The 15611-nt window shown below is 25.7% G+C and overlaps 2 protein-coding genes across 3 annotated transcripts in view; both read right to left on the reverse strand.

The window, feature by feature from the left end:
* The window catches only part of LOC126908445 (atrial natriuretic peptide receptor 3), a 173252-nt gene that overhangs the window by 38409 nt on the left and 119232 nt on the right, over nucleotides 1-15611 (reverse strand). The gene's annotated exons all lie outside the window — the stretch shown is intronic.
* Nucleotides 1-15611, reverse strand: part of LOC126908442 (atrial natriuretic peptide receptor 1) — a 154735-nt gene that overhangs the window by 36111 nt on the left and 103013 nt on the right. For both annotated transcript variants that reach the window (XM_050690497.1, XM_050690498.1), the window contains 2 exons: nucleotides 14493-14667; nucleotides 13775-13933 (listed from right to left, as the gene is read on the reverse strand). In XM_050690497.1, coding sequence (XP_050546454.1) covers nucleotides 13775-13933; nucleotides 14493-14667 — 334 coding nt within the window. The remainder of the gene's footprint in view (nucleotides 1-13774; nucleotides 13934-14492; nucleotides 14668-15611) is intronic.

A 15611-nucleotide genomic window follows, 5' to 3' on the forward strand; every position in this document is an offset into this window, starting at 1 on the left:
TAAATTATAATAAATATATATATATATATATATATATTGTTAAGAATAATTACTATCAATTATATATATTATGTAACTAATGACATTAGATGTCAAAGTTGTAACGGATGAATAAAAAAATATGTATGAGACAATAGAATATCTCTATAAAAAACTAGATATATTATATAGACGATTAATCAACGTGGTCAAGAAAAGGTTCTTTCGATGAGAACGTTACCTTTACAAAACACCGAAATGCGATAGCTAATAGGTAATCCTTACTTTGTTTGATCGATTTAGGTGTATAAAACAAAATTTAAATTGCTAAAACAATTTTTAAATAATAACTTTGACCGACATATTAAACGATTTGTTTTGAATATTTTTCAGTCCAACGGTAGTAGTTCGCTAAGGAAAAAACGTATTCGTCTTTGTTATGTCAGTTGTAGAAATAAGATTTAAATAAACGAAATTAAACCTTGTCAAGATAAAAATTTAATCATTTAAATTATTATCATATAGAAATTGCGTAAAACTCTGTTGTATGGTAAAAAAGTATACCAGTTAGAGGCACTTACTGTGTCTGTACCGCTGCTGTAGTATATTATTGCATGTGTAACAGTTTAAAGTGCAGTGTGCCCGCCGCGGGCTGAGTGCGATCGGTTTGGCCATCGTCGATGTACAACGGCGTCCACAGCAAAGCAGTATCACCGAGCGACGAGAAGGGACGTTGGGCCGGGACGTACTGATGTGGCCGGCTGCGACGGGAAACACAGAAGACCGAGCGGCAAAATGAAAAACGCTACCACCGTTGGCGGTCTTGTGTAACGGCGGCGACACGGGTAGCGATAGTAGGGTAGTATGCGCGCTCTGACACATGGACCTATTCAGGACTTGTCCACTTCCTAATTCTGTTATCACGTTGTTTTGAATATCACAGTGAGCACACGAGAAGTCCGCAGAAATCATTGAGTTATGCGTCGGAAAGCCGCTTGATGGACTGCTTGGAAACCAAACCAAACTGAACCCGGTCTGTGTATTCCAATATCGAACTCGAGATAAACAAACACTAATGTCACCGGAATAAATCAGTCCAGTTTGTAACGTTGAAAACTTTTTTTTTTTATCATTTCGAGTTAGGATCTCTTTTTCCAAAAGTAGATTCTTAATAACTTCAAAAAAACACTATTATTGTACTATAATTAAGAAACTGGTCATAGAGCAAACTTTAATCATTCTACTAATAATATAGTAAATTAAACTTTACACTCACCAACAGTCAAATGTACAAAATAAATAATTATTCTAAACATTTTTTATGTATTCTGTGTTTTTTTTGGTGATAATAATACATTATCAATATAATTTTTATTTAAATAGAGGGATACCGAGTTTAAGTCAATAATATGACAGAGCCTAGCGCACACTGTCGGCTAAAATCCCGGTTACAATTGTTTATAGTCAGTCTACTAAGGATCAATCAATAAAAAACATCATTGCCGTATTTAGCTATGTTTTCACAGCTTGTCTAAAGGTTAATGATTCTTGACAAAAATTCTTTGTAATTAATAATACAATTATGATAACTAAATAAATATTGATATCTTTATAGACATTTTATAAGTAAAAAAAATATTAATTTTAAATGAAATAGAAAGGACATTATATGTATTTAACTCAAACGGTTTAAAATACGTTAAATATGAATTGGTTATGAAAATTTAAATATCAATCTTTTAAGTTCGTATAGGATGTTTATTTAAATATACAAACTAATTATTCCATAATTTTGACTGTTAAATAGTATATTTATTTTATAGAAAACAGATATGACCTAATTGTTTGCTTTTATATATTTAATGAAATAAAATCTTAAAACAATCTTCAAATATGATTATATGATGTTTTAGCTTCGATGCGAAGCCGAGAAGGCATTTATTTTATCATGATGTGTTTTTTTTTGTGTCTGTTGCCACTTTTTCTTAGCTCTCATTCGACCGATTTTGATAAACAATATGTCTAAAGATCACAAATCGTATCTAATTGAAGACCTTACCCTTAAAAATTTTAAAAAATTCCCTCGTTCCCCGTAAATGGGAGAAAATCCCAAGAAATTACGATTTTTAAAATCGGTAAATTTCTACATTTTTAAACTTTTTTTTTAAAACTGCATAACTTTTTGAAAAATGAACAAATCAAATAATTTTTTTATATTAAAACCCTAAGTATTTCTCTTTCATTTAATATAATTTTTTTAGAAATTTGACACATAACATGCCCATAGGGAAAGATTGAAAACATATACTACGAGCTTCAAACATATGTGAAAAAACTTGTTATGTTCAATATGTTCAAAAAAAAAAAATTGTCCTTATGTTCTATTTTCTATGTGCTAATACCTACAGTAGTTAAAAATCATCTATATTTATGTTAAAATTTTATTTTATTTTTTGTTTATTTTAAAACAACTTAAAAGGGTTTGCCATAATAATGAGTCCACCATTTTTTAAAAATTTACATGACTTTCATTAAATATAAATTGAAACTTTTTTTATTATTGGGCCTCCTCAAAATTAAGAAAAAAGCTGCTTTGAATTTTTGAACTAGTTTAAATTGTCATTTTTAGTTACAATTCCATGTAATGTACAGCGACTGCGTCGAATATAATATAATATAGTATTAGATGCTCTCGGAGTTCGAACCTCGAATTCCACCCGTCGAAAGAACTTTTTTGTATTTTTTTCTTAATTCTTTTTTAAGTGGAAATAAAATTCAAAGTTCGTTTAATTTTCATCTCATTTAGATTATTTAGCTTCAATGCATGGCAAGGGACACCACACCACTGTAGTTTCCCTTTGTGAAAAGGAATTCTTATTCATAATAAAATATTGTACTATATAGTTTTTATTCGTGTCTGTCATTCATTTTTCTTCGCTAGCACTTGATCAATTATTTTAAACAATACGTCAAATTATCACAAATAGTGTCTAGTTAAAGATATTATCCTCCTTGTTTTTGAAATAATCCAACAATTTCCTAAAATTAAACATTATCTACAAATTTTCATCGAAGCGTTTCTAATGATAATGATTTTAATCACTATCAGATATCATCTATAATTATACTAACTATGCCACGACCCCACTGTGCAACCGTCTTTTTTATATTTTGTATATCCAAAGTAATATTATAAGAAATTTACTTAAAAGAAAATTTTTTTTTGCAAATAAGTCTATCGTGCAAAAATCATTGGCAATTCATGTAAAATTATATCACTAATATATAAAGAAAAATGGAAAACAAAATTTCATTAAACTTGATATTCGAAATACGAAAAAAGAAAATCAAAGCAGACATTATTATGTCACAAAAGCAAAAATTATTTCAGAAACACACCACTGGAACGTAATAAATTGTATTCTCACTAGTTTGAACACTTTAAAAAGCTTATATAACACAAAAAATATAGTAATCACTTGGTGCGTTTACAACCGACCCGTAAAATAAAATTGTTTTGTACATCTAGCAGCGTAATATATGACAATAAAATAAACTTAATTTAATGTGATATTTTATATTTTATATACATATAAAACGGCTCCAGTAGCTACGATCTGTCTGTGTGTTATGTAAATACGAAATTTTGATACATTCTTTTAGTACACCTATTTTATTTACCATCACCTTGGTTCCCAACTTATTAAGCAAACTACTTTGAAGTATAAATAATGTGAACAACAGTTTTAAGGACTAATGATTATATGCCTAAGTCTTTCTAACAAATCTAATAAATCTGGTGGTACTTTTTCAATAAACATATGTGATTACATAAATAAATAAACCCATAATGAACAAATGTATTAGACTAACGCACATCTATTATAATAAAAACATATGTACGCAGATAGCCTAAAAACTTTTTCCATGGATATTTTATTAAGAGTTATGTGAATACCCATTTGTGGATTTAACTAGTAAAAAGTCATGGCGCCATTTACAGTTTAAAACTTTTAAATCTATAGAAAATATTTAGTAAAAAGTAAACATATTTGAATTTGAACTTCGTGGATTCTTTTAAGATATATTAAACTTTAATAGATAAGTTATATTACATATCTAATGAGTTATATAAGGATAACAAGTTTTTTAAAAATTCAATTTGGATATAAATATTTTTATTATAGTGATGTTACTAACCCTGATTTTTTGATTCGAACTGAAATCAAAACAAAAATGTTTTGATTTATTGTTCAACAAATTTGACATAATATTTTATCTTACTATTTCGATTTTTTAACCGATTTAGAAGGAAAAAGTTCATTTCAATTGTTTTTACCTTTAAATTCCATTTTTTGAACTGACCCTCAAGCTTAGTTCGAATATAATTAAACTAATAAAGAAAAATTATCAATGTCATGTTCTATTGTTATTTTATATAAATGTGTGGATAAAATAATGAAAAAAATTTTGGCTTTATGAGGTACAATTAGTTATATTTTTATTTATTTTTTTAATTAAATTGTATTGTTATTATAAAATGACTAGATAACTTATTTATCTTCTTAAACATTTTTTAACGATCCTCAGTTCAAATTAATTAAAATTTATTTGTTAGTCAAATTAAAGTTTTTGTTATAAAGTGCACATCTAATTACAAATTATTATTTTTATGAAGAATAAAGTTTACTATGAATATTTCTAATAGTACAAAGTAACATTGAGATTAATTACATGATAAAGTGATGTACACCATAAAACTTAAAAAAGATTGCATTTATAAATAAATAAGAAAATATTTTTTTGATTGTTATACAATCTTCTGGTATAAATATAAAAAAGAGTACTAATTGTAAGTTTAAAAAAAAAACTTTTTAATAGGAACTGTTTATTTATTTTTTAGAAATTTTGGATTCTTAAATTAAGTTGAAATAAAATAAAGAATGGTGGTAGAAAATTTTTAACAATAATGATGAAAATTTAATTTTAAAAACTTACATTTAAATATAAAAAAAAATTAAAAAATACTTATATTTTACAATTCTTGAAGGCACTATTATTATTTAATAGATTGCCTCATAAAAAAATAATATCTCTGGAAAAAAAAAATTATTTCTAATGAAATATCATCAGAAAAATTTTTTTTATCATAAAAAGTTCGTAGTAATAATGATTACAAAAAGAGCAACGAAAAATATTAAATCAAAAGCAATTAGAATTGTCAAATCATTGTGAACCCTTTGTATACCACTAGTTACGTCGCCATTTGTTTAATGGGTAATAATTATTTTCTCAGGTTTTATTACTTTTGTTGTACTACATTGAAGTTCAAATCCTTAATATTGACAGACTGTAAATTAATCTGATAAAAATACATTATAAAAATGGCACAAATGTATTTTATGGCAAAATATACATTATTAATACTTATTAACCTTTTACCGTCGTAAACGTGGTTAGAATGTAAAATGAAGCAAGTGTGGTGCATTAAAAAGTTAAAAGTCGCAAACTTATTTGAGTAAGCACACAAAAATTATTGCAACGTTTATTGACAGGAATGTTTTAAGAAATAAATAGTTACAAATTCAATCGATTGAACTGTATGCAAATGTGCTGACTATCTGATAAAAATATAATTCTCGACGAAGATAATAATATAGACAATATAATATCCGGTGTTTGATTTACTACTTTGAATTACTTTGATGCGCCAAAAATTAGAATGAGTACAAGGTATAACATTAATTATACAAGTTATACATCAAGTGTTATACTTCACAGTTAAACAATGATTTCCGAGTAATTAATTAATAAAAGAGTCAATTTTATTTTAGCTTCCTGTTATTAAAATGTATTTTTATATTTTAAAATTCAATTTAAAAGCAACCTAATACAATTTTAATGCGTTTATCTTGATTTTACCGATTAATTTATTACACTATAACAACTAATGTGATTGTGCCAAAGACTTCTAACAATATTTACTCTTGTATATACGAAAGGCTTAAAACTGATTCGGGATTCTTTAATTGAAGTATATTAATTAATTGAATAGGAAACTAGAGAATTTTATTTTTCAAATTTAATTACGTTTAATTGCATTTCAATTCAACTTAAGAATATTAAACCAAGTTGATGTTTTTTATTTGAAAATTTATTAAATGAACAAGTTATTTTTGTAGTTAAAATATTGCAAGTGTATTGATTTAAATAAATTATGACAACATAAAAAGAAAATGATTAAATTTTACAAATAAATTTTTAAAAGGTTTTCAACTATTTTATATTTATTACGCGGCATAATTAATGCAATTTGATATTATTAAATAGATAAATTTCGAATTCTGTGTAAACGTAAAACACATTAAGTGAACTAATTTCCTTAAGTTTAATAAAATTAACGTCCTTAACAGTTCCCAATAAAAAACATTTGTAACGCGAAAAGAATGAATATATAAAAAATAATTTGATAAACTTGATTATTTAATATTAAAAATACGATACATACATACATTTAGGTATTATATACATGTATTATACAACCATGTTGATAAATTTTTTTATGTTTTTATTTTCAAATAACTATTTTGCTCTAAAATATTGGTATAATACATTTTAACAGATAGAACTATTGTTTAATAATTCAATGCAGGTTTGGACAAAATAAATAAGCGTATACAAATAAGTATGAAAGCCGGATAAATAATGATTATTTATTTAAGTATTTTATAAAGATCAAGTGTTTATTATTCTAAACGTTTTTCTATAGAGCATAAAATAATGTTAATCAAGCCATAAACATATTCGGAGTATTGTATTGAATAGGTTGTATTCAATAAACTATCAGTAATTTGTAATGTACTTTCCGATAATCTTGAAAATATAATAAACTGAAAATAATAGACTATGTTGGAACAGTATAAAACCTTTCATTCGTTAATATTCGGTTAGATTCACAACTTCAATGTAATATTTCATTATACATTATGTTAGATAATAGTGTTAAATAAACTTCCATAATAAATCATACTTCTTATAACAATTTGCTTATTTATCATAAACAACATAAATAATTTTTCAGTTGTTTATGAGCGCCGCCAAGTGGGATAGTGGTTGTTATAAAGGTTGTCTTTTTGTAANCTTTCAAAATAAATAAGCGTATACAAATAAGTATGAAAGCCGGATAAATAATGATTATTTATTTAAGTATTTTATAAAGATCAAGTGTTTATTATTCTAAACGTTTTTCTATAGAGCATAAAATAATGTTAATCAAGCCATAAACATATTCGGAGTATTGTATTGAATAGGTTGTATTCAATAAACTATCAGTAATTTGTAATGTACTTTCCGATAATCTTGAAAATATAATAAACTGAAAATAATAGACTATGTTGGAACAGTATAAAACCTTTCATTCGTTAATATTCGGTTAGATTCACAACTTCAATGTAATATTTCATTATACATTATGTTAGATAATAGTGTTAAATAAACTTCCATAATAAATCATACTTCTTATAACAATTTGCTTATTTATCATAAACAACATAAATAATTTTTCAGTTGTTTATGAGCGCCGCCAAGTGGGGTAGTGGTTGTTATAAAGGTTGTCTTTTTGTAAACCATAAAGGTGTCCGGAGGTTTTTTAAAGGGACATTCACAAAAAAATATAATACTAAAATAGTAATGATATAAAAAAAGGAAGAGAGTAACACAATTGTACGTTTCGGAAGTAACGATGACAGCGGTTTAAGTGTAGTGGTGCTGTTGCTGTTCACCTACTCTTACAGTATAACTAGCGACGCATGACCGGTAAGTTGAAGCCCTATCGATCTCTACCGGCCCAACTGCATATTTTCAGCAGTAATGGAACTGGTAGTCAATTGGTTGGGCATCAGATTTGAAGATTAAAAGTAAACAGTTGACTAGTGTCAATCATGTGGTTGATGAGGACATTGTTGAGGAGTTTGTCGCAGCCGCCGGGCAAACAGTTTCTTAATGACCATGCGAAACTTTTTTTGTAAAGTGGTCTCGTACACATATTATGTCGAACAAAATTGTTAAAAAAAAGAAATCATCATACATTTTTAAGATAACCCATAATATTTTATTTTAATTCGAAAAAGTAAAATGTTTTAGTTGAAATGTTTTCTAATACAAAAGTTATTTCTAATCGACTTTTATAATTTAACAAATTAATAATAATGATGTACACGCCTATAGTATAAACATTTTCATTAATTATCTTTAATAAACATAAAAAAACTAACTTGTAACTTAATTTTATAGTTTACTGTGTATTGAACCAATTCATTGCAAAAAACGAAACAAGATTTTTATTTTTTAATACATTTATATCTTTATTTTAATACAGATTATTTAGAAAAAATTATTTCAAAATCATTGAAGTTCGTTCACTTTATTAGTTGGATAGTATACCGAATTTCGTATGATTAACATTTTTATAAATATCATGCGTAATTCTACTCTACCTAAATATATTGCACATTTTTCAAAGAAACTATCACGAATCTTAATAAATAACAATTAAATGTTTCTTTTTTATAAATATACAATTAATAAATACACAAGTATATTAATTAATTTATGTATACAAACAAATTCAACACGAATGGGCTAAACATTCCAGTGAAGTGGGCCTTAACTTAGTCTAGTAATAATAAAATAATATTTAAATTATAAAATAAGTATACATAAATTTAAACCAATTCATATGGTTTGACGCGTTTTAAACGTCTTAGGTCATTGGAATTGTCCAATAGTTGAAGAAAGTATTTCAAAGAAATAATTTTAATTCGAAATATTTTGTTCAAAAATATAAATAAGAAGAGTTTGGAGCTCATAGTTTCAATTCTACTAATAATATTACAATATTATATTAGCTTAGTATATATATTTTTTAAGCAAAAATATAAGGGTTATCACTATGTAATGTTTCAACTTTGACTAAGACAGTTAAAAAATAATAAGAATGAATAAAAATGATTATAGTTATTTTATCATATGCCCAGTAATATACAAATTAATGGTCGCCAATATTTTTAGGTCACACGTTATAAACATAAGTTATATTGCATTAATAATGTTGTGATATTACTTATAAGTGTAGAAGCATTACAATTTATTATAGTGATTAATATGTCTTCTGAAGTAAATTTGTCGATAGTTTCAGTTCATACTTCCTAAAATACACTACTTCATACGATCGTTCAAGGAGATTTGTCGTCTCTACTACTCTCTTCGTATTATATAATTTCTATTGTAATAATCTAATTTTTCGGGTGAATGCGTTTAATTTACACAGCACTAAAAATTCATGTATACTGTTCATACAAACTCGTTTACGATTTTTTTGCACAGAAAATTAGATTTAAAAATGTACGTCTTACAAATATATATGTCGCATTGAGTTCAAATGCTATAAAAAACATAACGATTTATTTATTTATCCATTGTTACATAACGCAGTTATGCAAGATCTAATATTTTACTACACTCATAATATCAATACAAAGTCACAAAAATTGAATAAAAATAACGTCTACTTTAGTTTGAAATTGAGAAGCTAAACAAATACGATGAAAAACCTATGAGGTTGAAAGTGCTCTAGGCAAGATTACTTGAACAATGAGGAATAAATTGGTAGCAGCTAGAAATTTGTTTTGAAACAAAAATTTTGCTATAGGAAACTAAGTCTCTTAAGTTTTACAATTATGTCTAGAAACGACACCACCTAAATGTTAAATGAATTCTATAGCTCAAATTCACGAATAAAAAACGAAATTCTTAAATTTTTTTTATAGCTATCGTTTACTAAGACAAATAAGATAAAACGACGATGATTTTTAAAGTTTATTACTGACTTTACGGAGCAGATGTTGGGGTTAAATGTGTTTTTGTGTTTCCTTTTACTTCTTTTGTTGCCGTTTTATTAATGGTACATTTTTTGGGCAAGACATGTTAATATAAATGCGCGCCTGAATAAAACAAAAGTCGATTTTATTACATTGCTTAACGTTAACTATAATGTTCTGTTCATAACTCTACATAATAATATTATACTACCGGTTTTTCAATTACAAGATTAATTGCTTCAAATAATAACTATAATTACGGTAAATTTATAAGTATTAATATATCACTTTAAGAAATACACGATGATAGGAAGGAAATTGTATAATAAATGAATATAAATATTTATATTGTCCATCAATTTAGTGAAACAAGAACATAGTACACGCATAATGAAGGCTAGTTAAGTTTAATGAAAATAATTAGTTTCAGTATAACTAAACTTCTTCAAGAACTTAGGTAAATAAAACTAACAAACAAAAAATATTTCAAACATCTAAATAGGTATAGTTCAGATAGAATAGATGGCGTTTATGGCAAGTTTTTTTTATGATGCTGCTGATAAAATTGAGTTGGGTAATTATAGTCTATATTATTAAAAAAAAATTTTTTAGAAGAAATCATTTTTAAATTTCACTTAACGAAATATTATGAATATCTTAAAATTCATTCGCAAAATTAATAAAAATTAAATAACTGTAATGAATACTGCTGAGTTGTTATACACGCGATTAGACAAAAAAAAGTTCATTATTTCGTTGTTATTTCGAAAAACAAAATTTTTAAAAAAACATCACTAACAGATATCACATAACAGGAAGTTTTCCAGAAACCCAATAAATATTATATATTTGAAATATTATTTTTAATGATAAATGTTTGTTTTCTTTCCACTGAGAGAAAAAAGCAACATGTTTTCTACGAATCATTCTCAATAATACTATTGCGGAAAAACGTATTTACGGATAAATTTTTTTTCTAAGAAGTTCATCATAATAACAATATATATGTTCTATGAAGTATAAAACATTTACTATAGCTATTGTAGCGTTGATTTGGGTACAAAAACTTTGTTTTCACTATAATAGTATAAGAATTTTAATAAGATATTCGTCAAACTATTTCGATTTAAATCATTTTATTAGCTATGCAGTCAGATAATTCAGAAGTAGCGTTAGTTAACTTGTCCACAAAGGTGTAAGTTTATTTCATAAATTTGAATTGGATATTAAAGTTCTAGATTAGACTTTCTAGCTTAAATTTAATATTTTATCAACATAACTGTATTTTGTTGTATTTGTAGTAACAGCGGTAACACTATTGTAAGTGTGTAAACTTAAAAGATAATGTTAATTGACTTTCATTAAATATTAAATTAAATATGTACTATATTAATTAATAATTACCTAAATTTACTAGAATTGAAAATATTTTCCTAATGTTAAATTATGAATAAAAAATAAAATTGAAGACATTTGCAGGTAAATAAAATATTTTTAAAATTCGTTAAAAAAAATGTTACTTGTTGATGAATAATTTAATAGTTTTTTCTCGATTACAAAAATAATCTGTGCAAAATATATGATAGATGTATCGTAATACACCACAAGATAAATAGAAATTAGTTGAATAATTAACTAATTTTTCAAAAATTCATACTTATGGTATGCTACAAGTTTCATATTAATATATCAAAAAGCAATAACTTTCAACATTTTTAATGATAGTACGCACAAAAGTTTTCTTTTTAAGTTATTATTAGTAAAATATGATTGGCTTTAAATCTAAAAAAATATTTTAGTATCCTGTCAACAACAGCACCACGCCCAAGAAAGTCAAGCAATGAACTAAAATTACTGAAACTCAATCGATGACAATAATTAATAGACAAAATATTGAACTTGTGACAGGAAAATATGTGCTAAAAACAATTTGAAACTATTCTCTTCGTTGCAGCAACGATACTTCCATTGATAAAACTGATAATGCTCATAACTTTATTCATATATTTAAAGATTATTAATTTAGTAAAAAAGTAATTTTTAAATAATATTACCATTATTTATACAAAATATAAATACAATCTGCATTTTAGAATTTTTACAATATTAAATCCTGGCAAGTTGGCAAACTTGACAAATATAATTATGATTTTTTTTTTCATTTTTAAATTTAAGTCTTATCCATTTCGAAAGTGTAGTCAATGTTTTATCTAACTCAATTATACTGTAAACAATTAGGTAAATTACAAATCTTAGATTATAATCCTATGCTAGATTATAACTAGTTAATTTCTCATTAATTCGTACACATTTGTGGTAGAAATACACATAATACTTAATAAGTGTAATGTAATAATTATAATTTAAGTATTACTGACAAACATTACTTAAAATACCTAAATAAAGTACTTTTCTGTTCCATACTCATAAAATAAATAAATCTTTGACTTAAATCTTCTGGTTATTGAAGTTTAAAGTGTGATTTAATGATAAATTGGCGTCAGTAGCAAACAAATCAGTTTTGGACAGGTCTAGCTCATAAATCATATGGTCTCCTTCCATCTTCTCTATAACCTATCCACTTTGAAGCGAATGCCCTATTGACTATATCGTCGCCAGAAACCTATTAGTATTCTATTCGTTTACCAAGAAACTAGGCTTTCCGCCTTTTAACAACCGCAAACGATTTAAAGAGGCAGATAGCAAAGATTTTAGACAATTTAATTAGCCGTTCTTTTCCTTGATAAATTATTTGTCTTTGCAATGTTTTAGAAAAATAGTAAAATTCTACAATTGAAACCGAAAAAAAATCTATTTTTAATTACTCTATTTTTATTACTAATAAAATCTGTACGTTGAAGTTCAAAATGTTTCCACGGTAATAAATTGTGCTTATTGCTCGAATTTGATAAATGTGAATTATTATAGATAGTTTGTGAAATCAATTATTTCATAAAAAGTTGTTTTCTTAAATCATAAATTATAATACTAATAAGAGGTATAAGAATGTTGAATACATATTGACCTTGATGTGATTTAATTATTGTATATTAAGTGTTATTATGCTTGTACGTAATTGTCATTGTCCTATGGATATGATAGGTAGTAAAAAGTTAGAAGCGAGATTTTCAGACGTCGCCAAAGAACAGGACAATAAAATTATTATTGCCGCCATTGCCGACGAAACGCATTACATAAACAATTTGTGTTTGATAAGGGAACTAGAATAATGGCCAATAGTTATACTCGATTTTTAAACTCGTTGATCTAAAACTAAATTGATTCTATGTGGTATTAACAATTGACAAATATTTAATTTGGATTAAAATTTCATTCTACGATAAAATTATTCAGTAACAAAAACACTTTTTATAGAATTTCATGTTTTAAAAGAACAAATTTTAATTTTACTAAAAATATTTTTTGATGGTCACAAATAAGTACTAAAATTTACATCCTAAATACACTTCAAATTTAGAAGCAAATTTTAAGAACAGAACTTAAGAGCTCTCTATACGATCTTTATCAAACTTAAATGCTTTTTGTAACAATTTAGCTCTAGATGTCGCTGCGATGTAAAAGTTTGACTATCAAGATCAATTTTTATGCCAATAGATGGAGTAACTTATGGAGTAGAATATTTTTCTCAAATTAATACGACTTTGAATGATTTTTCTTTTTTTACAATTTAAATATATAGTTTGTTTATAAATAGAACTTATTATATGACGCATAGTTATCGCTAGATCTTCTATATTAATTAGTTTGAAGATTTTAAACATGTAAACTATCTTAAATGTACAATAACGAAAATAGCGATTACGAAGTGTAACTGTTGTATAATGTAAATATAACTATTAATAAAAAAATATGAAATTATTTTTAAATGCAGTATATGTTGAAAAGTAAACAATTACCTTTTGGCGAAAGAGGTTCAACTTTTCCTAAGTAGAAAGGTCCTTGTCTAGTAACGATTTCATGGACTATGATAGCAAAGGAATACACATCTCCTTTTTGTGTTCCTTCCGGTGGTGAATGTCTTGTGCGCAATAATTCAGGAGCAGTCCACAAAAATTCTGTAATCAAATAGTAAACACGTTTAAGATGTATAAATAATATGATTTCTTAAATTAAGTTCAGTGATTTATTTTATGTGATAATCAAATATGTACTATTTATAAAGTAATAATTAATAATTTTTCACTACCATAAATATTTTAAATAATAACATCATAAACATGAATAAAAAAAAATTTATGAATAACGATCTTTTTTCAAAATTCTGTTAAACACAACGTCAAAAGTGAAAATTTAAGGAAAAATGTCAAAATTTGCACAAATTACTATCATAATACTATACACATAATTATGGAGTTTTGAAAAAATTGTTTAATTAACGAATTAATTAATTTTTTCTATGTGAAAAACAGTAATTTTGCAAATATACGAATTGTGGCTGAAATATTAATGGTAAAAAAAATTTAATAGTATATTTTTAATCATCAAAAAAACCCCTTAAAAAAAATTCATAAACCTTCTATTACTCGAACTTTCTCAAGTAGCGTATTTACGAAAAAAATGATGTCTTAATCGATGAAACAAAGAAAAATATTGTCTAAATTTAATCAAACAGACCTCTCCAGTATGCATATGAATCCTCATCACTGTTGGATTCATTTGAATTGCTACTTCGAAAACTTCTAAGACCAAAATCAGCAATTTTCAGAACAAATCTGCTATCTACTACACAATTGCTAGACTTGAGACCACCATGTGATCGTAGTTCACTGCTATGTAAATAGCACATCCCCTGTAAATATTGAAAAACAATTAATAACATTTATTTTTGAATTTAACAGAATATTAATAAAATAGGCAATTAGTTAAAAATTTTAGATAAAAACATCAATATTCATTTAAAATTAATGTTTATTTAAAGTTTTATGAAATTAAATTCAAGATAATATGCGTTATTTACATCAATCCTTATATATAGTTCATCCTGAGAAAGATTTTTGAGTACATCAGTCTTTATTTTCAGTTGGAATCTCAATTCATCATTTAATTAATTTAAAATGTAATGTACGTAACAGATTTCCAAAGGTGTATAATTACAAAACAGTCATATTTCCTATAACGGTCTTTAAAATTAACATATTATTGTTCATATCTCTATCTTTCTCGAAGAGTTAAATTTCAGTGACGTATTTGGGCAGGGATCACAGATTCCCCGTCCAAAACAAAAGTTAAACTAAAAAAAGTGGCGATTTCCATACCAGTGACTCAACCAGAATTTTTTTTAACTTTGATGACAAATTTATTTCTAAGAGTTATTATCAAACAAAGAAGAAAATAATATAATTTTCAATAAATATGGCCAGCTTTTTTAGTATTTTGAATAGCACTGTTGAAAATTAATTTAAATTTAAGTTTTTTTTTATTTACAATACGGTTAAAAAAAAATTTTCCAGAGATTTTTCATTTATAAATAATTGGTTGGATCGAAAATCATGTATATTTTGGTTAGTCTAATTATTTTTTTTAAAATTCCTTTATCTCAATAATGCGTGAATCAACATAAATTTTTCAGTAGTAATTTAAGAAAAAACCCAGCACAGGGGGGTTACGGCACAGTGATGACGTGGTATAGATGGATCAAGTATAATGATATCTGACAGTGATTAAAATCACTATCAAAAAAAAACGCTTCGATGCAAATCTTTAGATAGTGTTTAATTTTAAAAAATTGGTGGA

This window comes from Daktulosphaira vitifoliae, unplaced genomic scaffold, assembly GCF_025091365.1.
Source record: "Daktulosphaira vitifoliae isolate Bord-2020 unplaced genomic scaffold, ASM2509136v1 Scaffold_5, whole genome shotgun sequence".
NCBI classification, from domain to species: Eukaryota; Metazoa; Arthropoda; class Insecta; order Hemiptera; family Phylloxeridae; genus Daktulosphaira; species Daktulosphaira vitifoliae.